This window comes from Pelobates fuscus, chromosome 8 (assembly GCF_036172605.1).
Source record: "Pelobates fuscus isolate aPelFus1 chromosome 8, aPelFus1.pri, whole genome shotgun sequence".
Lineage (NCBI taxonomy): Eukaryota > Metazoa > Chordata > Amphibia > Anura > Pelobatidae > Pelobates > Pelobates fuscus.
Window position 1 is genome coordinate 58,586,985 of NC_086324.1, and position 22,103 is coordinate 58,609,087.

The 22,103-nt window shown below is 44.2% G+C and overlaps 1 protein-coding gene across 1 annotated transcript in view; it reads left to right on the plus strand.

Annotated features, from left to right (window-relative positions):
- Window positions 1–2,893: 2,893 nt before the first annotated feature.
- Window positions 2,894–22,103, plus strand: part of EHHADH (enoyl-CoA hydratase and 3-hydroxyacyl CoA dehydrogenase) — a 59,567-nt gene continuing 40,357 nt past the window's right edge. Inside the window, exons 1-3 of the mRNA XM_063429887.1 lie at window positions 2,894–3,070; window positions 15,007–15,110; window positions 15,194–15,366. Coding sequence (XP_063285957.1) covers window positions 2,997–3,070; window positions 15,007–15,110; window positions 15,194–15,366 — 351 coding nt within the window. The 5' untranslated portion in view covers window positions 2,894–2,996. The remainder of the gene's footprint in view (window positions 3,071–15,006; window positions 15,111–15,193; window positions 15,367–22,103) is intronic.

Genomic DNA, 22,103 nt, shown 5'->3' on the forward strand with positions numbered 1-22,103 from the left:
TTGGAAACCAGAGACAATCTGAATGTACCTTTCCTGGTTAAACACTTTGTTATTATTATTCTAATAGAGTAGACATGCGCAGTGGCGTAGCTAGGGGAGGTTGAGGGCCGATCCGCCCAAGGAGGCATTTTATTGGGGGTGGCGCTTGAGCCTGTGGGCCAACACCTCCGTCTGGTGCTCTGTCAGAAATAATGACCTGTCAGAAATCTCAACAAAACGTCATGTCTGGTGCAGGATATCATGTCTGCATCGGACATGACGTGGGTCAAGATTTCTGAATTGCAGCCTCTCTGCCCCACTGCAGTCTCAGCCCCCCAATCACAGCCCCTACACCCCACTACAGTCCCCTCCCCCCCAATTGCAGCCCCAAACTCCCCTACTACAGCCCCTATCCTTCCGATTACATCATCTATCCCTCCCACTACAGCCTTTATTTCCTCCACTTGCAGCCCAAATCCACGACTACAGCCCCTAACACCCCTTTCCACTATCGACCCTAATTCCCCTTTTGCACACCATTCCGATTACAGTCCTTACCTCCCACTACAGTCCCATATCCTCCCAACTACAGCCCCTCTCCCCCAATTGCAGCCCATATTCCCCACACTACAGCCCCTTTCCCCAATTGCAGCAATCCACCTACTTAAGCCCCTAACCCTCCTAATACAGCCCTTATCCCCCACTACATTTCCTAACCCCCCATTTATAACTCATGCCCCACACTAAAGCCCCTGTCCCTCCATTAGAGCCCCTAACTCCTAAATTACAGCCTCTATCACCCCACTACAGCCAACTATTGGTGCCCCTCCTGAGATTAGGATCTAGATTCGCCACTGCCACATCAGCCACTCCAGGTAGACACTGGGATCTGGAGAAACTGAGTGACAGACAGACGTAGTGAGAGAATGACATAGTGCGCTTCCTGATTTTTCAAAGAGAGACCAATCAGGATGAACACTCTGTCACTCTCACTCTCACTACGTGTGTAAAGTCCTCCTACCAAGTAGCTTGTGAAGCTGCCTCCCTGAAATGAGTTTTGGCATGTTGGGATGTCTGCTGATGCTTTGCTATGTCTACACCGGACATGGCGTGGGTCGAGATAGGAACGGCAAACTCGGGCAAAAACTCTAGTTACACCACTGGACATGCATCTAGGAAATACAAGGGGGTGCAAAGGACCACCACTGATGTCTTTCATATCCACCAGCACTTCATCAGAGACTCGCTGATGAAATGTCGGTAGGCACAAAACACATAAGTGGGGGTCTTCTGTTGCCCCTGTATGTTCTACCTCCATGTCTCTTAGAATAAAGGTAATTTATGCTTATCTTTAAAGCAAGCTGTTTTTGTCTTCTGTATAGAGGAGATCCAGTGTTCTGCCATTTTTCTGGACCAGCCCACTCACCTCTCTATAAACATATATATATATATTATAAACATTGATTTCCCGATTTTTTTATATATTAATATTTTGATTCAGCACTTACAATAAAAATAGGGAAATCAATGTTTATAATATATATATATATATGTTTATAGAGAGGTGAGTGGGCTGGTCCAGAAAAATGGCAGATAACTGGATCTCCTCTATACAGAAGACAAAAACAGCTTGCTTTAAAGATAAGCATAAATTACCTTTATTCTAAGAGACATGGAGGTAGAACATACAGGGGCAACAGAAGACCCCCACTTATGTGTTTTGTGCCTACCGACATTTCATCAGCGAGTCTCTGATGAAGTGCTGGTGGATATGAAAGACATCAGTGGTGGTCCTTTGCACCCCCTTGTATTTCCTAGATGATTTCCCGATTTTTTTATATATTAATATTTTGATTCAGCACTTACAATAAAAATAGGGAAATCAATGTTTATTAAAAGTACATAAATCGGCAGGAGGTTTGTGTTTGTGCATGAAATTGCGGTGAAACAGCTGATTCTGTGTCCCCAGAAGTGACGCGGCGCAGACTTCTGATGTGTCCAGAAAAATAACAAAACACTGGTAATACAGTTAATTTTAGGTATGTAGTGTATCATTGGCAATATACAAAATGGATGGTACTGCCAAGAAACGAGCAGGGCTGCCCATTGGCATGAACTCATGCCAGGTTAACTGACAGACTTTCTGCCCCAATCAGGGCACACCATGCAGACAGGGCAACTGAATTTCAGCATGGTCCTAATGCAAAACACAGCGTTTGCATTGTGCTAAACGAGGGTCAGTTCCCTGGTGTCCCAAGATGTGGGACACTAAGGAACAAAATGTGGACCTGCTGAGACAGTTGAGGGACATGCATTGCATTACTATCTAATTGTACGACAAATTACAGTTCTGTTTTAAATTTTAATTTCTACATAGTGGCACCAGTTTTTTTATTTTTTTTTCACTAGTGCATTTAATTATAGGAAATAATTTTAGATTTACGTACTTTACTGTGTAAATAAATAAATATGGTTCTTATGCACGTTTCAACCTGCAACAAATTTACATGTTTTAGAACTGCTTCCTTCTTTCAACAACAAGCACTTTCTTTGTAGATAATAACAAATTGGTAGAAGAACCAATTTCTCTGAATAGTTCAGCCATATTATTCCAAGCGTTGCAAAAATAGGTCACAAAAAACATATATTTTTATGAATATGAAAATAGAAAAAAACATTTTTTTAAAAAGTATTTTTTTTTTTTGCTCTAAAGATAAAATATGTCCGAAAATGTATTGAGCTCTGAATATAACTAAATATAATGATCATATGTTCTCTTGATGTATTCAAGTAAAAAATCTCTTATTGCTGTGTGGATATTTATACAGACATCTAAACTAGTTTCCTGCAGTCTTTATTCCAAAGTTCCATTGGAAGTCACGCCTATCGAGCTGCTGATTGGCTATTAGAGCAGGAAGGGTTGTGACAGTGAATCTCATGGCTCCTGTTCACTTATGATTACCTTTAGATCTAGTTAAAGCCCACAGACCTTTACACCTGGGTAGAAGAAAGTGAATATGGCTGCTACACGACGTCTGTCTCACTCAGTGGCCGTGATCACAATCAACCACCCTCCTGTCAATGCACTAAGGTAACCAGTGGGATCACTCACATTGCCCCTTCAATGGTTGCTACATTCTGTTTCCTGATACTGGCAGCATAAACTTTGATGCATGGGAAAATTGTCTGATGAGCTGTATATCCTGATTACTAAATAATATAAATGTGCAAAGTAAGCCCTGTATTCATTTCACAGTTATTAACAGATTGCCTGATTTCTTATTTTATTTACAGATTTTCTTGTAATGCAAATTGCTTATTATGAGTATTGTAGGAAAACAGCTGATATTAATATTAATAAGGGGTAGAGTGTGGTCACTGCAGTGCCATAAATCCAAAAATAATTTACAAATAAATTACAATTTATGTAAAACTGCCGTGGTTCAATCAGTACTAGAATTCTACCTCAAAACAGTAGAAAAAGCACAATGTGCAAACTAGTTAATATGGGCCACTTGTGAAACCATTAAAATTTTACATCCGGCCCCATAAAACTTCATCAAAATGGCGCTTCCTTACCATTAGGGGCTAAACCAATTACGAACGGTTTAACCCCAACGTCTGCCCTCTATCATCGTATTGTTCTGCTCTCTGGAATTCTTCAGAAATCAAGGATCTGGCAGGGGCGCTGCTTATTGCCTACTAGCGGTCAGCTGGTACTCCAGATATTGTTGCCTACATCTCCTATAATGCTTTTACAGCCATAATGCTGGCAAAGCATCAGTGAAGATGTAGTCCACAAAGTCTGGAGTGCTGGTGGTTGCCTACTGTATGCCAATTAGTAGCCCCCCAGTCAAAAAAAAAAAGTATATTTTGTTATTCTTTTTTGATTTCAGGTATGTAGTGATGACACTCATATCTCTGGTGTTCTCGCTTCCTTTGGGCATCACCAGTGGCGCATTTCGTGTCACTGACCCCTCTACCACACCCACCCCTGTCTCTCTTGATGGGATATCTGGATGTGCAGCATTTAAAAAAAAAAAAAAAAAAAAAAAAAAGCAGAATTGGTCAGGGTGGCTGGAGTAACCCTTCAACTAAGCTTCAAATTGTTTTTTTTTTTTTTTTTTTTTTTTTTTTTTTACCGTTTTCGTCATATTAATATTAAACTGAGTTAACAGCCCCCCCCCCCCAGTAGATTGTGAAAAATTATCAACTCTTTCACAATCTAAAGAATCACAATCTACTGGAGGGACCGTTAACAAATTAAAACTTAAAATCCATACAAACCACTTGGATATTTGCCAAGCATTGTGGCACTGTTATTCCTGGTGTGAAATCTTTTTTTTTTTTTTTTTTTTTTTGTTTGTTTTTTTTATAAATTCACTGCCTAGCTGAATCTGGTGCTTGTTCCTGCTAGTCATTTGACGCAGAACAGGATTTTAATGTTTGCGACTTTAATTAACTAATCATGTTTTCTCCTAGCATCAAATTATGCAGTTTTGCTAAGAAAAACATACGGTGTTAGTGGTGAGATCACTAGTAAACCAAAAACTGAATTGTAATGTTTAGGTAAATAATGTCAATTTGCAAAAATGCTCCAAGTTTGCTAAAGTTTTTTTTTTTTACCATAAAATTTTAATTTCACTACAATTCAGTGTTTAGTGAATAAACTTCAGAGGTGTTTTTTTCGAAAAGGCTTAAAGGTCTATGCCAGGGGTAGGCAACCTTCGGCTCTACAGATGTTTTGGACTACATCTCCCATAATGCTTTTACAGCCATATTGCTGGCAAAGCATCAAGGGAGATGTAGTCCACAACATCTGTAGAGCCGAAGGTTGCCTACCCCTGGTCTATGCCAATCAATTGACATTTAACATGTATGACCATATCCCTTTTACGTTTATTAAAATACCATAGGTATATATACCAATATGTCTTTATCTAGCAGGGTAAATACTTTTATCTGAATGAAGATAAAACTGCTTAGTCCAGCCTCATGCAATAATCTCAGCCAGCATTGCCAAGCAAAGTGCGTGCTCCCCACTGAGTGTCAAGTAGTTGGCAGAACTCTTGTGGAGAAACACCAGGGACCTGACAATGTTCCTTTATATTTGCTGCCACAGATACATTTACCACATACAATGTGCTGGACTGCTTGATATGTTGAAGGCAGCCATACTGTGGCTACTATCAGTTTTTAGTCATGACTTTATGAACTGGGCTGTGTGCAGTCACCTGGCCACATGCCACCCAGCCATGCTGGCCATCAGGGCCGGATTAACATAGGGGCTGATGGAGCTGCAGCTCCAGGCCCAGGCCCATGCAATAGGCCCATTGGTTTAAAAAAAAAAAAAAAAAAAAAAAAATTTACATTTTTTATTTTTTTTATTTTTTTTTTACACACTACTCTTAGGGTTGCCAGGTATTTCTCATGTATTTCTTAGGGTTGCCAGGTATTTCTCAGAAGTATTTCTCAGGTATTTGAGGCTGCCTAGCCGGTGCCGGTATTGCAGTAATACCGGCAATACAAATGTCTGTCTCAGTATAAACATAGATTATTCTGCAATACCAGCGCCGGCCCGTAGGGGTCGCTGTTTGTGTGGAGAGAGGCAGTGATAAGAAGTTACAGCATCTCCCTCCCTGCCTCTCTCTACTCACTGATCCGCGGGGGAGCAGCTCTGCACAGAGAGTCCAGACAGCAGCTCCGAGACATGGGGACGCTGAGACATTGGGACACTGGGGAACATGGGGACCCTGAGCATGGACGTCCGCAGAAATTTTTCGGGGGGGGGGGCATAATTGTAATGACATCCATGCTTGGCCCCTTTTTGACAGTGTCATGAAAGGGAAGGAGCATAGTCCTTTTCACATAAAGCAAGGATGAATAGCGTTTTCACAACTATGGTGTCAGGAATATATGTTTGTATTCCTGACACTATAGTGTTCCTTTCATCAAATTACAGGAACGTTCTGGTCACCATAACAACTTTATCTAAATGAAAATGATGTGATGCAAGGAGGCCCCTGGGTGCTCTTTCTTTGAAGGGGTGAAACCGCTCTCAAATGGTTTACCCCCAAAGGTTTCCTTCAGCTCCAGATCTCCAGGTCGCTCAGTGGTATTCGACTTCTGAAACAGAGTGTCAGGAAGTGCAGATTGACGTTGGGCATGGGTGCCGCTGATTGGCTAGAGTGGTCAGCTGACACTCTAAGCCAATCGCTAGTTCCCGATTCATAAAAATGTTTTACGTTTTTATGAATGGGGAGCTACTGGTTGGCTTAGAGTGCTAGCTGACCCATCTAGCCAATCAGCGGCACCCCTACCCAGCGGCCCTCTGTGTTTCCTGACACTCAGTAAATAAAAGTGAACACATTAACACTGATATTGTTTGTTTTTACCTGGGGAGATGAGAATGTCCAAAGTTTCCCTTCTGATTCTTCCTGCCCCTTCCTGCTCCTTGCTGCCCCTTCCTGCTCCTTGCAGACCCTTCCTGCTTTTTACAGACCCTTCCTACTCCTTTATGCCCCTTCTTTCTCCTTGCTGCCCCTTCCTACTCCTAGCAGACCCTTACTACTCCTTGCTGCCCCCTCCTGCCTCTTGCAGACCCTTTCTACTCCTTGCTGACCCCTCCTGCTCCTTGCTGCCCCTTCCTACTCCATGCTGCCCCTTCCTGCTCCTTGCAGACCCTTCCTGCTCCTTGCAGACCCTTCCTACTCCTTGCAGACTCTTCCTGCTCCTTGCAGACCCTTCCTGCTCCCTCTTCCTACTCCTTGCTGCCTCTTCCTACTCCTTGCTGCCTCTTCCTACTCCTTGCTGCCTCTTCCTACTCCTTGGTGACCCCTCCTGCTCCTTGCAGACCGTCCATACCCCTTCCTGCTGCCCCTTTCTACTCCTTGCTGACCCCTCCTGCTCCTTGCTGACCCCTCCTGCTCCTTCTACTTTACCCCCCCATCCCTCACTTACCTGCTCTGTAGGCTGCCTCTGTGCTGCTCCCCTGCGGTTTCAGTCATGAGAGAGAGGCAGCAGGAATAAGCTGTAGCTTCCTGCCTTTCTCCATTCACCGCGCCACCTACTGGCCAGCGCTGGTATTGCACTGTATTATCACACTAAAACGAAAGATAGCAGCACAAGCTGAAAAATCCGGGGGGAGGGGGGGTACCTCCCTTTAGCCCCCCCATTCGGACGCCCATGACCCTGAGACACTAGGGACACAGTGGCCCCATGTCTCCCAGTGGCCCCTAGTCTGTGTCCCCATGTCTCCCAGCCACTGTCCCTAGTGTCTCAGTGGCCCCATGTCTCCCAGTGTCCCCATGTCTCTAAGTGTCCCCTAGTGTCCTAGTGACATCAGGACACTGGGAGACATGAGGACACAGACTCCAAGGGACACTGGGAGACATGGGGATACACACACTAGGGGACACTGGGCGACATGGGGACACTGAGAGGCATGGAGACACAGGGAGACATGGGGACACTGGGCGACTTTGAGACATAGGAGACATGGCAGTGTTCCCATGTCTCCCAGCCAGTGTCCCTAGTATCTCAGTATCCCCATGTGTCCCTGGTGTCTCTCAGTGTCTGTAGTGTGCCAGTGTCCCTAGTGTCTCAGTGTTCCCTAGACTCCCAAAGTCCCCTAGTCTCCCAATGTCTCTGTGTCCCCATGTCTCCTAGTGTCTCAGTGCCCCCTAGTATAAAAGAAAAAATCTCAGGCACTCACTGTGATAGATTTAGGCAGGTTTATTGGACACCGCAACGTTTCGACTTGTACCCAGGTCTTTATCAAGTCTCCAATGTCCCCTATGTATCAGTGTCCCCTATGTATCAGTGTCCCCTATGTATCAGTGTCTCAGTGCCCGTAGTGTCTCTGTGCCCGTAGTGTCTCTGTGCCCGTAGTGTCTCTGTGCCCGTAGTGTCTCTGTGCCCGTAGTGTCTCTGTGCCCGTAGTGTCTCTGTGTCCCCTAGTATAAAAGAAAAAAATCTCAGGCACTCACTGTGATAGCTTTAAGCAGGTTTATTGGACACCGCAACATTTTGACCTGTTCCCAGGTTTTTATCAAGTCTCCAGTGTCCCCTATATATCACAGTGTCTCAGTGCCCCATGTCTCCCCGTGCCCCCTCGTGTCTGTCACCCAGTGTCCCCGAGAGTCTCAGATTTCCTAGGTCTCAGAGTCTCAGATTTCCCAGTGTTCCCTAGTATCTGTTTCCCCATGTCTCCCAGTGTCCCAATGTCTCTCAATGTCCCAATGTCTCCCAATGTCCCCTAGTGACATGGGGACACTGGGAGACATGAGGACACAAACACTAAGGGACTAGGAGACATAGGGACACAGACATTCCCCCTTTTTGTGAATGTTCGCCCTTTCGGCCGTTCTGGTTATGACATTTGTGTCAGTATCCCACCCTTTTACCGCATCCATAGACTTCCTGCTTTACTGGACACTGCTGTTAGGGGGCATGGGTTTACTTGAAAGATGAAAGCATGAGATTATCAAAGGGTATGTGTTTTCTCATAGTTGCATCCTATGAGTTTCCCTACAGAATCATCTCCATCAGATACATGACGCTTAGGAGGTAGGACTGTTTTAGTGTTTTTGGTCAATAAGATTTTGTAATTAGGCCCATCATAATTATCAGCACCAGGCCCACTGGGCTCTTAATCCGGCCCTGCTGGCCATTATTTGTGTTCTCTCATGAGCTGGAGAGAAAAGGTGAAAGATGTCCTCTTTGTACTCACAACATATGGATTCTCCATGGTGGTATTACCGGTGTCATCACCAATAATATCACTAGGTCTAATTCTCTATAAATGCTTTGTACACCTAATCTATTCCTAAGGAGAATTATGTATGATGTAGGTGAGGTCCAGGTGTCAAACAGTAGATGGTTCTTAACTGTGCCCATTGGAGTGGCCTTGTGGTGCTAATGCTTCACAAAGGAATTATGCCTGTTTGGAACTATAATTAACATGCATTACAGAGTAAGTTAAGTCCTAATTGTGAAGTGGAGCTCTTGTATACAAACCGTGTACTGTGGGACACACTAAAAATTCAACTTATCTGCAAAAAATATTTCTTGTGTATTCCCAATTTTAAACACGTGTGTGTGTGTGTGTGTGTGTGTGTATATATTTGACGCTGACCTGCATTGTGGAACCCATAGTTCCGGTTAAGCCGAAACCGGATGTGACGAATCGGCACATAACGTGGAAGTTATTACACAAACTGGAGGCTTGAAACGCAGGGCATCTCCGTTCCCATGGAGATTGCACGCGAAAAATCGGAGCCAAAACACCTGATTCTTCAATCAAGTATGGTATTTAAAGCAGGAAATAATAACTGAGCTCCCGCTCCAGAAGACTAAAATTGCCTATTTTGCCACCGAAAAGAGCAAATTTTAACATTGCTGATACCTGAGAGACCCCCACAAGAGAGAGATGGGGCGCAAACACCGAAGACTGGCCCAAGCTGAGAGCAACAGTCACACAGATATCAGACTGTCCTTCACCAGACCACCGCCACAGGCCCGACTAAATATGGCGCCCGTGGAAACACGCAGCTCCAGCGACTCGGAGCGATCACTGGAGGAAGAGACGTCCCAAGCACCCCAACCCAGCAGTGGGATCTACCAGAGGTCTGACTCAGACAAATCCCCCTCCACCAAGGGAGATATTAAAAAACTGCGGGACTTGAGAGAGGTGTGGAAGGCCGACCTCGCTGGAGTACAGGCGGAGGTCGGAGGCCTGAACCGCCGTATGGGAGAAGTGGAGAGGGGACAGATGCTGGACGATACCAGCTCCCGCCTAACCACACTCACCCAACAAGTGCAGCGCCTCTCCCGCACAGTTACCTCCCTAGAGACACGGTACCGCCGAAAAAACATCAGGATCCCTGGGGCCCCAGAGTCAATAGGCCAAGATGCCCTGATGAGTTATACCCACGAGGTCCTGAGAGAACTCGGAGTGCAGACGGATGGAGAGCGACCACCGATCGTGACAGCCTTCAGGGTCCGGAAGGCCCCCACGGCACTCGCGGACGCTCCCCGGGACATCATAGCCATCACCACAGTGTCACGGTTCTCACCAGTTAGACAGACAGCCAGACGTGGTCGCTCCTGGAGTTCCCAACAGGGGACTTGAACCAGGGAACTTCTCAGTCCTAGTCCTGCTTTCTGCCTCTGAGCCACAGCAGCTTTATACAGTGACTACTGATTCCGGTCCTGTTCATCCTGGCATGGCTACTACTCTGGGGGCTGCACCTTGACTTGGCTGTGTTTCTCCTGATCAGTCATCAGCAGGGTATTTAAACCCAGCCTCGCCCTGTGCTCAGGGTCAAGTCTTTGATCCTGTGATCCTGTTTTGTACCAGTGTTTGTTTCATCTGCTTCGTGTTTTTGACCCCGGCTTCTGATTACCTTTATCCTGACCTCTGGCATCCTTTGACCTCGGCTATCCCTCGACTATCCTGCTGGTTCAGTCCTTGCCTGTCCTGCGTATTTGGTACTGCATCCTGCACAGCCCCCGTGCACAGACCCACAGGCCAGGTGAATTCTTACCTGACCACCTCGGCCTGTGGCTATCTGCAAGGGTGAGCAACATATCTGCGCTACAGACTCCCAACTCAGGTAAGACCCTGACACAGAGACACCAACGGGAAGTCCTCTATAATGGCGCGGTCCAGACAACGACCAAGCCTATTAATAGCCAACACGAAAATCACAGTATACGACGACCTACCCTTTGCAGTCTTGCTTGAACGGCATAGGTTCGCACCCACCACCCGGATCCTTTGAGGCAAAGGTATTAAATACCGATGGGGACTGTCGGGGACACTGGTGGTGCCACACGGGGATACAGTACATGTACTATCGGCTTCCGAGGATCACACGGAATTCCTGAGAGCCCTTGATCTGCCAGCACCGCTCCCAGCGGAACAACAAACGGTAGCAGCCCAGTCGACCGCGAACCCCACATGGAAAAAGAAACCAGGGCCTAGGCCATCCATGGACGCGCAACCACTAGACCGGAAAGACCCTCCATAGGACTCTTAAACCCAGAGGTAACCCAGCCATGATGGCAGGGAGGGGAGGACAGTTCCCACCCACGATAGCACACCTGGGACTGATTTGATGGACTTCCACAGGGCGAACCCTTACCCGCACTAACCCCATAGAGGGCCTTCACGCAAGCCCCAATGTGATCGTTGATGTACTTTATTCCGTATTGTTGTTTATTAACTCCCCTTGAATTGCTAACGCATGCTAGTAAAGTGTTTTATTTTAATTCCACATGAGTTACTAACATGTGCTATCAATATGTTTAGCTTAACCCCACGAGAGTGGCTTACACGCTTTACCAATGTGTTCATGTCTACCCCACTAGAGGGGCCAACAAGTGCTATCAGGGTATCTGCGTTAACCCCACAAAAGACGTACAGGTGTTCCACCACAGTAGATACATAAACTCCATAAGAGTTTCTAACCGGCCCCACCAACGTGAATATCTTAACCCCACATGAGTCGCAAACCACGGCGCTTATTTTAGTTTAAACCCACAGGAGCGACCAGCATGCTTCAACCCCACAGGAGCCACTAGCGTGACACACCATGCCGCCCGTCCTAGACCCGCTTACGCGGCTGACAAGCTGAGCCAACTCATTAACCCTGAGCCCTCAGGAGCTGTCAGCGCGATAAACCACGGAAGTACAATGTAAGTTCACTAGACCATCCAAACTCGCCACACCAAGCTATAAATCTTAAGCCCCCACCTTATGCCCATTGGAGCTACTAGCACATTATACCACTGTCATCAGAGTGACCCCATACGAGCCGCTAGAATGCCACACCATAATGTACATTTTAAGTCCACAAGAGTGGCTAGTGCTAGACGGAGACTAGAGTTATTTGTACACTCTTCTGCTAGGACGCTTACCCAAGAATGACTTGTGTATCTTGTACATTAATGACATATCTTATACATCAATGTTCTGTTTAACCCTTATTCTTCTGCATTGAATGCATGTTTGATATTGCCAAAACCAGTGGAACTTCTCCACCACAAAAATAAAGAATTTAAAAAAAAATAAAATAATAATAATAATTAAACGTGCTTAAGCAAAGAAAAGCACACCATTAGAATTAATTTTGAAAATCCCTCGAAGAATGAAAGAATGTAGGTTTTGGCTCCAGCTGTTACATCGTGTTCCCGCGCATCTCGATAAGCAAACAATAATTGTAAATTAAAAAATGAAAAGTTTATATAAAGCAGGAAATAAGTCCACAGAACTCACAAAGAATCATTCCTGCTGAGGAAGCCTTTGGCGAAACGCGTCCTGGAGCAACAGTGAGCAAACAGATTTTTGGACTTTATGCCGAGTAAATGATTAATCTGAAAATTATTTTTATACTGTTATTAAATAATTTTTTGTAGCAATAAAATATATCTTTTTATATCACTTACGGCACCATTTACATTTTTTTCCTGCTTATACAAAGAAGGAATGTGGTCCTTAAACCCCATATGCGAATTGAAGTGAGCCCTCTTTGGCTCTGGGGTTGTGAGTACAATTTCACTTTCTAATAATATATTTATTACATAAACGATATCACACTATATACCTTCCCTCTACATCCATTATCTAGGATACTACCTTGTGGACAATTTGGATATAAAGGAGGGAGAGGGTCGCCTTAACGGACCCTAAGGCGCAAGAACTTGAGCTAAGTTTTTTTAGCTCATGAAAGTGTGAGTTGACATTTGGCATTTGATTTTCATCTATATCACCTTTAATTATACAGTTTGCACTATGTTATGTGTGTGTGTGTGTGTGTGTGTATATATATATATATATAATCTCTATATCCATCATAGTGTAGCTTAGAGTGATGAAACTCCGTAAGCTGGATAAAAAGGCAGATTGATGAAACCGCATGCATTTGCTTTTAATAAAGCTGATTTTTACTTTGAGTCAAGTCGTGATTTGTATGGAGAATCCAGATACCCATAGAGTCGGTGTGGATTAACCCACATGCTGCAAGCTATTTGAACCATACAATGTAGGCTCTGATCTATGTGAGTGCTTTTTAGTTATTTTATATGGTTAATTAATTTGATGTGCAATATTACACTATGAGAATATTCTCTTTCGTTGGGTTGTGATATGCTGCATTGAAGAATAACTTTGGATAATACACCTAATATTGAGGGGAATGGCTGCGGAAATGGCTGTTACAGTTAGAGCCAACTTATTACCTCTAACAATGTGAGTGGTTTTATTTAATATATATATATATATATTTCACCGATTTGGTAAATGCTACACTATGATGGTTGCATATATGTTTTATTTTTATCGTTACACTAGGGCTGATCCAATATCATCTGCTGCTGAAGAAAATCATTGATGTAAATGTTTTTTAAAGACTGCTATGTTTTTGTATTATAATTAAGATACATGTGGCATTATTGGTATCATTTGTATTTCCTAATATTTACATAAAACATTTTTTTAGACTTATTTGCTAATTTGTATCATAAGATGCTCTCATGAGTAATAACAGTTCACTTGGATTGCGCTACTAACTCCCTATAAAATTAGGAGGACTTGTTCGTATGCAGGATAGTCTTATAAAAATGCGTAGACGTCTATTTTGTATACTGCCTATATATGCTAAAAGCACAACATTTTCTGGTGCACTCATGACAGAGCATCACAGAACATTGTATGTTCTCATCAATTAATTTTCACGAAGACCATTGCATGCACTGTTATTTATAATTTGGATATGATTTAGTATACAGCGGATGTTCCAATTCAGTAGGAGTGATACTGACTCAGCTCTCAGTAAACCACAGGGGGTCAATTACGTCAACGTATCAGAAATTTGGAATCAGTGGGCTGTAAGAGACTGTTAAACCTGCCCTTAGACAGCTATCTATCACCTGCATAATAACACAGCTTTTTAAATACAGACAAGTCTCTTTTTATTATATCATATAATCCTGTGACTAGATGTAATATTGTCCAGATTACCGTACTTTATTTTGTTTTATTATTTAATGTGGTGTATTTCCTACTGTTTATTTTTTAAAAATGCATAATGTTTTTTACATGAATATAATAGTGTTAATACCACCGCTCCATTATTTAGTTGGTTTTATGGGAATACATAAGAAATAATTTTTGAAGATAAGTATGAAAGTTTAGTGTGTCCCACAATACACAGGTTGTATACAAGAACTCCACTTTCTGATTGTTTTATTAAAGGGACACTATAGGCACCAACGCCATTTTAGCTTAATGAAGCAGTTTTGGTATATAAATAATGCCCCTGCACTCTCACTGTTCAGTTCTTACCATTTAGGAGTTAAATCACTTTTGTTTATACAACCCTAGTTACATCTCACTGCATATGACTTACACAACGTTCCATGTGTAAACTCTTAAAGATAGACGTAATGTTTAAACTTCCTTTATTGCACATTCAGATTAATTTTGAATTATTTTTTTTGCACTTTTAATAGCCTTCTAGATTCTGCAGGAGCCTCTTGTGTATGGTTAAAGTTAAATTTACAGAGCATGACATAAAAACTTCTAAAGTAAGTTAACATCTGACTGAAAACATTTTTTTTTCCATGCAGGTTGTATAGGTCAAAGCCAGGGGAGTTGAGACTAGAGCTACATAAACAAAAGTGATGTAACACCTAAATGGCAGAGAATTGAGCAGTGAGACGGCAGGGGTGTAATCTATACACTCAAACTGTTTCATTAAGCTAAAGTTGTTTTGATGCCTATACTATGCCTTTAAGTAATTTGGTTTTGAGAAGAGCACTATAAATGTGGTAGCAGCTATTTACTTAATGTTATTTTATTTTACTGTAGGAGTGGTATTTGTTATATACATGTAATTTGGATGATATAAGGGCTAGGGCACAATCATTTTTTTTTATTTACAGAGTGAAGTATGACTGTTATATGTTACTGTTACGTCCATGGTTCTTTAACATTCATCCTTTTTTTTTTTTTTTGTCTGTTAGTCACTCTCTCCGTCGCTCAATAGCGAAAGAATTTGGAGATGCCAGTAAGGATTCCTCAATAGAGGCTATTGTTCTCTGCGGGGCCAATGGCAATTTCTGTGCAGGTACAATTTATTCTTTATCCTCATTTCTTTCTACAATATTATGTTTTCGCATCGTAGCCACATGTCTCTGTTCTTTTCCACAGGTGCAGATATCAAGGAGTTTGGCTCTTCAACTTTGGACTCTGTCTCTTTAAATAATATAAATGATACAATTGAACGATGCAAGAAGCCTGTGGTAGCTGCCATCGAAGGGGTGGCTCTTGGTGGTGGGCTGGAGCTAGCACTGTCTTGTCACTACCGTGTGGCAAATGTACAGGTATCCTCAAACCAAAACCCTGTTATTTGTAATATACACCATTCATTTTAAATATTTGTTCTAATGCTCATACATGAACATATAACTTTTTTTTTTTTTTAGTGCACTATAGATTTAATACAACATAGGTGTGACTTATCAGCATGGCAGATAGGGCCCGCCCCCATGAAGCTGTAATTTTAAAAAAAATAAAAAATTTAAACTGTTCTGTTAGATGTAAAAAATGTTTTGTCACAGAGTTTTGATTTGTTCTAGCGTAGCATGTGCAGTACTTATTTTTACACTAGCCCCCTTGGCTGAAACACCTGCAAATAGGTATGTCGAGCTTACAAATGCAATGGAACCCACTGCAGTAGGGTATGGAAGGTATTTAGTATGTAGATCTGATGAGTCTAGAAGGGTTCTTTGTGGTGAGACCTAGTCCTTATGTGTGACTGGTGTGTACAGATTAATCCTGGGTAGTGGATGTGGTGTGTAAAGAAGAATCCTGGTTGGTGGATGTGGTATGTACAGAAGAATCCTGGTTGGTGGATCTGGTGTGTAAAGAGGAATCCTGGGTGGTGGATCTGGTGTGTAAAAAGGAATCCTGGGTAGTGGTGTAAAAAGGAATCCTGCGTGGTGGATCTGGTGTGTAAAGGGGAATCTTGGGCGGTGGTGGATCTAGTGTCTAAAGAAGATCTTTGGTGTTTAGATGGACATGTCCCGAATAGTTCACTGGCGAATAGTTCCTGGCGAACATAGCTTGTTCGCCACGGCGGGCGAACATATGCGATGTTCGGTCCGCCCCCTATTCGTCATCATTGAGTAAACTTTGACCCTGTACCTCACAGTCCGCAGACACATTCCAGCCAATCAGCAGCAGACCCTCCCTCCCAGACCCTCCCACCTCCTGGACAGCATCCATTTTAGATTCATTCGGAAGCTGCATTCTTTTTTTTTTTTTTTAATTCTTTATTTTTGAAGTGCAGTGAACATACACGTAGTGACAATGACATATGGTGCAATGCAATGGAATACAGACTTAGAGTTATGAAACAAAATGTCAAGAGGAACTGCACATTTTTAAAATATAAAACAATCATGCTAGGTAAACTTGTCTTGATATAAGTGAAAAGCATGGCACAGGGAAATCGTCAGACATGTTGAGTGTTCGTAAGTTTGAATACACATGCTTGAACTGAAGAGGGATAAGGGGATTAACACCACCAGTTATAGATCAACATGTGTGAATCAGAATATCAAAACTAGAAATAAGTAGACTAAATAACCTCTTAGTGAGTGCTGTTAAATGCTAGACAACTGACTACACCTCATAACAAGGGCATTTTAGATTCTCAGCAGCAGAGATGTTTTAGCCAATTCCTCTGACATGCTTCAGAGAGTAGTCGTCTCTACTCGCATCCATGTGCCGCTTAGTAGTGCTTCCACCGCCTGCCGGGTGCACCAGAGGATCGCTCAGACCACGAGGGTCAGCAGGTCGGCGCATCAGCACCCTTGCTCCCCGAGTCCACTGTGGAAGAAGATGCCTGGTCGCCCCCCAACCCTCCAGCTTCAGTATAAGTAACCTGTGAGGTTCTGGGATAGGTCCTGTTCAGTCGTGGGCCGCTGGTTGGTGTGCCATCCCCCTGGCTCTCTGTTCCGAAGGAGAGCACAATGCTGGGGCACCTCTGGAGATCTCTTCCATCCTAGGTGAGGTGAGTAGCAAAGCCCTCTGCTGTGATTCAATCCGATTCCAGAAGACTGCACAGAGAACATCAAAGGCTGCATGGAACTTAGCTTCTCAGTGTGGGCTTCATTGCTCTGTCGGAGTGGCGGCCATCTTAGCTGTGACACAATGGCTCGTTTTGTCAGGGTGAGTAGTGGCCATTTAGCCTTGTGGGTTACTTTAGCCTTTCCCTGGTGGGGACCGGGATAACCCCCACCAGTCCAGAGGGGGGGGAAAACGGGGCTGTAGATATGAGGTGCAGACACGATGAGAGCTCCAGGCCGGGAGATCGGCCGCTTCTCCCTGCCACAGAACTCCCAGAGCAGATAGGCTGCAGGACAGTGCGTAGTCATAGGCTGCTACAAACTTGATCGGGTAAGCTCCCTGGTGTTCAGGAACAGGTAAGTGTTCAGTGAGCAACCTCCAAAGGTATTATTCCCTCTGTGGGTCTCACTTTGCAGGCTGTATGCAGGGAGCTCACTTCATGCACGTCCGTCCGCCATGCTGGCCAGGCCCCGCCCCCCCCCGGAAGCTACATTCTTAGTGAGAGGACGGACAGTGTATAGGGAAATCGATAGCTAGGCTAGTGTATTCAGTGTCCACTACAGTCCTGAAGGACTCATCTGATCTCTGCTGTAAGGACAGCACCCCAAAAAGCCCTTTTTAGGGCTAGAACATCAGTCTGCTTTTTTTTTTTTTTCCTGTGTAATCTAATTGCAGTTGCCTGCCTGCCAGCGTGTGTCAGGCTCACAGCGTATACTGTGCCCACTTGCCCAGTGCCACCACTCATATCTGGTGTCACAATAGCTTGCATTTAAAAAAAACAAAAAAACACTTTTTTGACTGTAATATAATAGCAGTCAGTTTCCTTCACACGTGTGCGTTTCAGAGCCTGCCAGGGCACAGTGTCACACCAGTGCAACTCATATCTGGTGTAACAGTAGTGTACATTAAAAAATAAAATAAAATTTTGACTGTAATAGATTGAATAGCAGTTAGTTGTCTGCAAGCGTGTGTGTCAGGCCTACAGCGTCTACTCTGCCAACTTCTGCCAGTGCACAGTGCCACTCATATCTGTTGTCACAGTAGCTTGCACGCATAGTACCACTAATCCGAAAAAAAATGACAGGCAGAGGCAGGCCACCCCGCAGGGGCCGTCGTGGTCGTGGTGCTGTGATTCCCTTTTGCCCTAGAATAATGCCCAGTGTTCAGAGGCCACGTACCCTGAACTCGAAAAGTTCTGAGGAAATAGTTGACTAGCTAACACAGGACACCCAATCTTCTACAGCTTCCGCTCGGAACCTTGACGCACCATCCTCCTCCAGCTTCGCTTCGGGCACCTCTCAAGTTACCACTCGCCCGCCTTCCGCCACCACCAACACTAGCACCACAGCTGCTTCACTTGATCTGTCAGAGGAGTTATTTACACATCAGTTGGAAGAAATGAGTGATGCGCAACCATTATTGCCAGAGGATGTAGATAACAGGGATATGTCTGTCAGGCAGCATTACACACATGGACGTACAGTGTGATGATGATGATGTTTATGTTGTACCCGCTGCTGCTTCCTTTGCTGAGTTGTCAGATACAAGTGAAGCGGTTGATGATGACGATGCGTCCGTGGATGTCACGTGGGTGCCCGCTAGAAGAGAAGAAGAACAGGGGAAAGTTCAGATGGGGAGACAGAGAGGAGGAGGAGACGAGTTGGAAGCAGGGGGAGGTCGTTGCAAGGAGCTAGTGGCACAGACAGCATGCATCGGCACCCGGGGTCAGCCAGACAGCACGCCAATCAACACATGCTTTTGCCACCACCAGAATGCCGTCATTACAGAGCTCAGCAGTGTGGCATTTTTTTTTGTGTGTCTGCCTCTGACAACAGTGATGCCATTTGCAACCTGTGCCAAAAGAAACTGAGTCGTGGGAAGTCCAACACCCACCTAGGTACAACTGCTTTGCGAAGGCACATGATCGCACATCACAAACACCTGTGGGATCAACACATGAGTACAAGCAGCACACAAACTCAAAGCCGCCTTCTCCTCCTGTCCAGCATCTTCAGCCATGTCAACCACTGCTGTCCTCCTTGCCCCCTCTCAACCATCCGCCACTCCGTCTCTCGCCTTGAGCAGTTCCTGCTCATCTGCCCACAGTCAGGTGTCTGTCAAGGACATGTTTGAGCATAAGAAGCCAATGTCACAAAGTCACCCCCTTGCCCGGCATCTGACAGCTGGCTTGTCTGAACTCTTAGCCCGCCAGCTTTTACCATACAAGCTGGTGGAGTCTGAGGCGTTCCAAAAATTTGTAGCTATTGGGACACCGCAGTGGAAGATACCCGGCCAAAATTTCTTTGCACAAAAAGCAATCCCCTACCTGTACTCGATTGTGCAAAATTAAGTAATGGCATGTCTGGCACACAGTGTTAGGGCAAGGGTCCATCTGACCACTGATACCTGGTCTGCAAAGCATGGTCAAGGCAGGTATATCACCTACACTGCGCATTGGGTAAACCTGCTGACGGCTGCCAAGCATGGAATGCGTGGCTCTGCAGAGGAGTTGGTGACACCGCCACGACTTGCAGGCAGGCCTGCTGCCAACTCCTCTACTCCATCCTCTTCCATAACCTCCTTGGCTGAGTCCTCTTTTGCTGCTGCGTCTTGCTCCACATCAACGGCACCCCCCCAGCTCCCCAGGTACTATTCCACATCCCGGATACGGCAGTGTCACGCCGTCTTGGGGTTGACTTGCCTGAAAGCAGAGAGTCACACCGGACCAGCACTCCTGTCCGCCCTGAAAGCACAGGTGGATCAGTGGCTGACTCCGCACCAACTGGAGATCGGCAAAGTGGTTTGTGACAACGGAAGAAATTTGTTGGCGGCATTGAATTTGGGCAAGTTGACACATGTGCCGTGCTTGAGTAAATGATGAGAACCGCACTCAATCCCAACAGCCAAGGGTTCTCCAGAGCAGGACCAGCAATCCCAGTACAATAGTCCAAGAAGAAAAAACTCACAGGCACTCCAACCCCAAGCCGCAGGCAGATTTATTGTGACAGAATGCAATGAAACGTTTCGACCGGAAAGGTCTTTTTCAAGCTGACACCACATGGTGCAGAGTGTGCTTATATAACAAACACTGACAAGTAGGAAATCAATCAATCAATTACTGCTAATTGGTAGAAATTCTTAATTGATGAAAAGGTAATTTTAAAAAGGCATTGTAAAAGAAACAAATATCAAACGTGAAATGTTACAATATATACATAAATCAAATCCATAAATGCACACTTTATGCTTAACTGCATACACATAAGACATGAATCACTCTATGATCATATTAATGCTAGGAATTCTAGGATGTGTGTGTGTGTGTATATATATATATATATATATATATATATATATATATATATATATATATATATATATATATATATATATATATATATATATATATATATATATATATAGGATAACCTATTATGTCATAAGTATTCCCTGGCTACAGATACTGTGCCCATAAAGGAGAGAAGACAAATAAGAAAAAAGCAAATAAAAAGAGTAAATACATGCAGCGTATCCTCCATGGTATCCAGACGCGACCCACTTCCGGGTCTGTGAAACGCACGTGACGTCATTGGAACGCACGTGCGATTATCCTCCTCCGAACGGATTGGCAGGAGTACCAAACATAACATCGTTCTGTATTCAATTCTCCATTGCACAGCCCACATAGTGGAGTATGTTCACTCTGCCAAAAAACTATGCCAAAGTAAATCTTCACAGAGCATCCTAATCATTCAGACATGTTATATGGCATAGATCAGGAAATTAAATCTATTAGATGTAATATACAATATAAATCAATGTAAATAAACAGGGGAAATAGTTATTCATACAGGAATACCAGAGATGGACACTTAAAGTGATCATTGTACCAAATAAGAACAACCAAGTCAAAAATGAAAAAATATAAACCTATACAAATAATAAAATAATAAAATAAAAATAAAAATAAATAATAATAAAAATAAAAATAAAAATAAAAATGCTTGGCACATGTGTGTAATCTGATCGCACAATGCTTTGTGCATAAGTACCCAGGCTTGCAGGACGTCCTGAAGCAGGCCAGGAAGGTGTGTGGCCATTTCAGGCGTTCCTACACGGCCATGGCGCACTTTTTTAAGATATCCTGTGGCGAAACAACATGCCAGTGAGGCGCTTGATTTGCGACAGCCCGACACGTTGGAATTCAACACTCCTAATGTTCGACCGCCTGCTCCAACAAGAAAAAGCCGTTAACGAGTATTTGTATGACCGGGGTGCTAGGACAGCCTCTGCGGAGCTAGGAATTTTTTTGCCACGTTACTGGATGCTCATGCGCAATGCCTGTAGGCTCATGCGTCCTTTTGAGGAGGTGACAAACCTAGTCAGTCGCACCGAAGGCACCATCACCGACATCCTACCATTTGTTTTCTTCCTGGAGCGTGCCCTGCGAAGAGTGCTGGATCAGGCTGTAGATGAGCAGGAAGAGGAAGAGTTGTGGTCACCATCACCACCAGAAACAGCCTTATCAGCATCGCTTGCTGGACCTGCGGCAACGCTGGAAGAGGATTGTGAGGAAGAGTAGTCAGAGGAGGAATGTGGCTTTGAGGAGGAGGAGGAAGACCAACCACAACAGGCATCCTAGGGTGCTCGTTGTCACCTATCTGGTACCCGTGGTGTTGTACGTGACTGGGGGGGGAGAACATACCTTCAGTGAGATCACTGAGGACGAGGAACGGGACATGAGTAGCTCGGTATCCAACCTTGTGCAAATGGGGTCTTTCATGCTGTCATGCCTGTTGAGGGACCCTCGTATAAAAAGGCTGAAAGAGAACGACCTGTACTGGGTGTCCACGCTACTAGACCCCCGGTATAAGCAGAAAGTGCCTGAAATGTTACCGAATTACGGCAAGTCGGAAAGGATGCAGCAGTTCCAAAATAAATTAAAAAGTATGCTTTACACAGCGTATAAGGGTGATGTCACAGCACA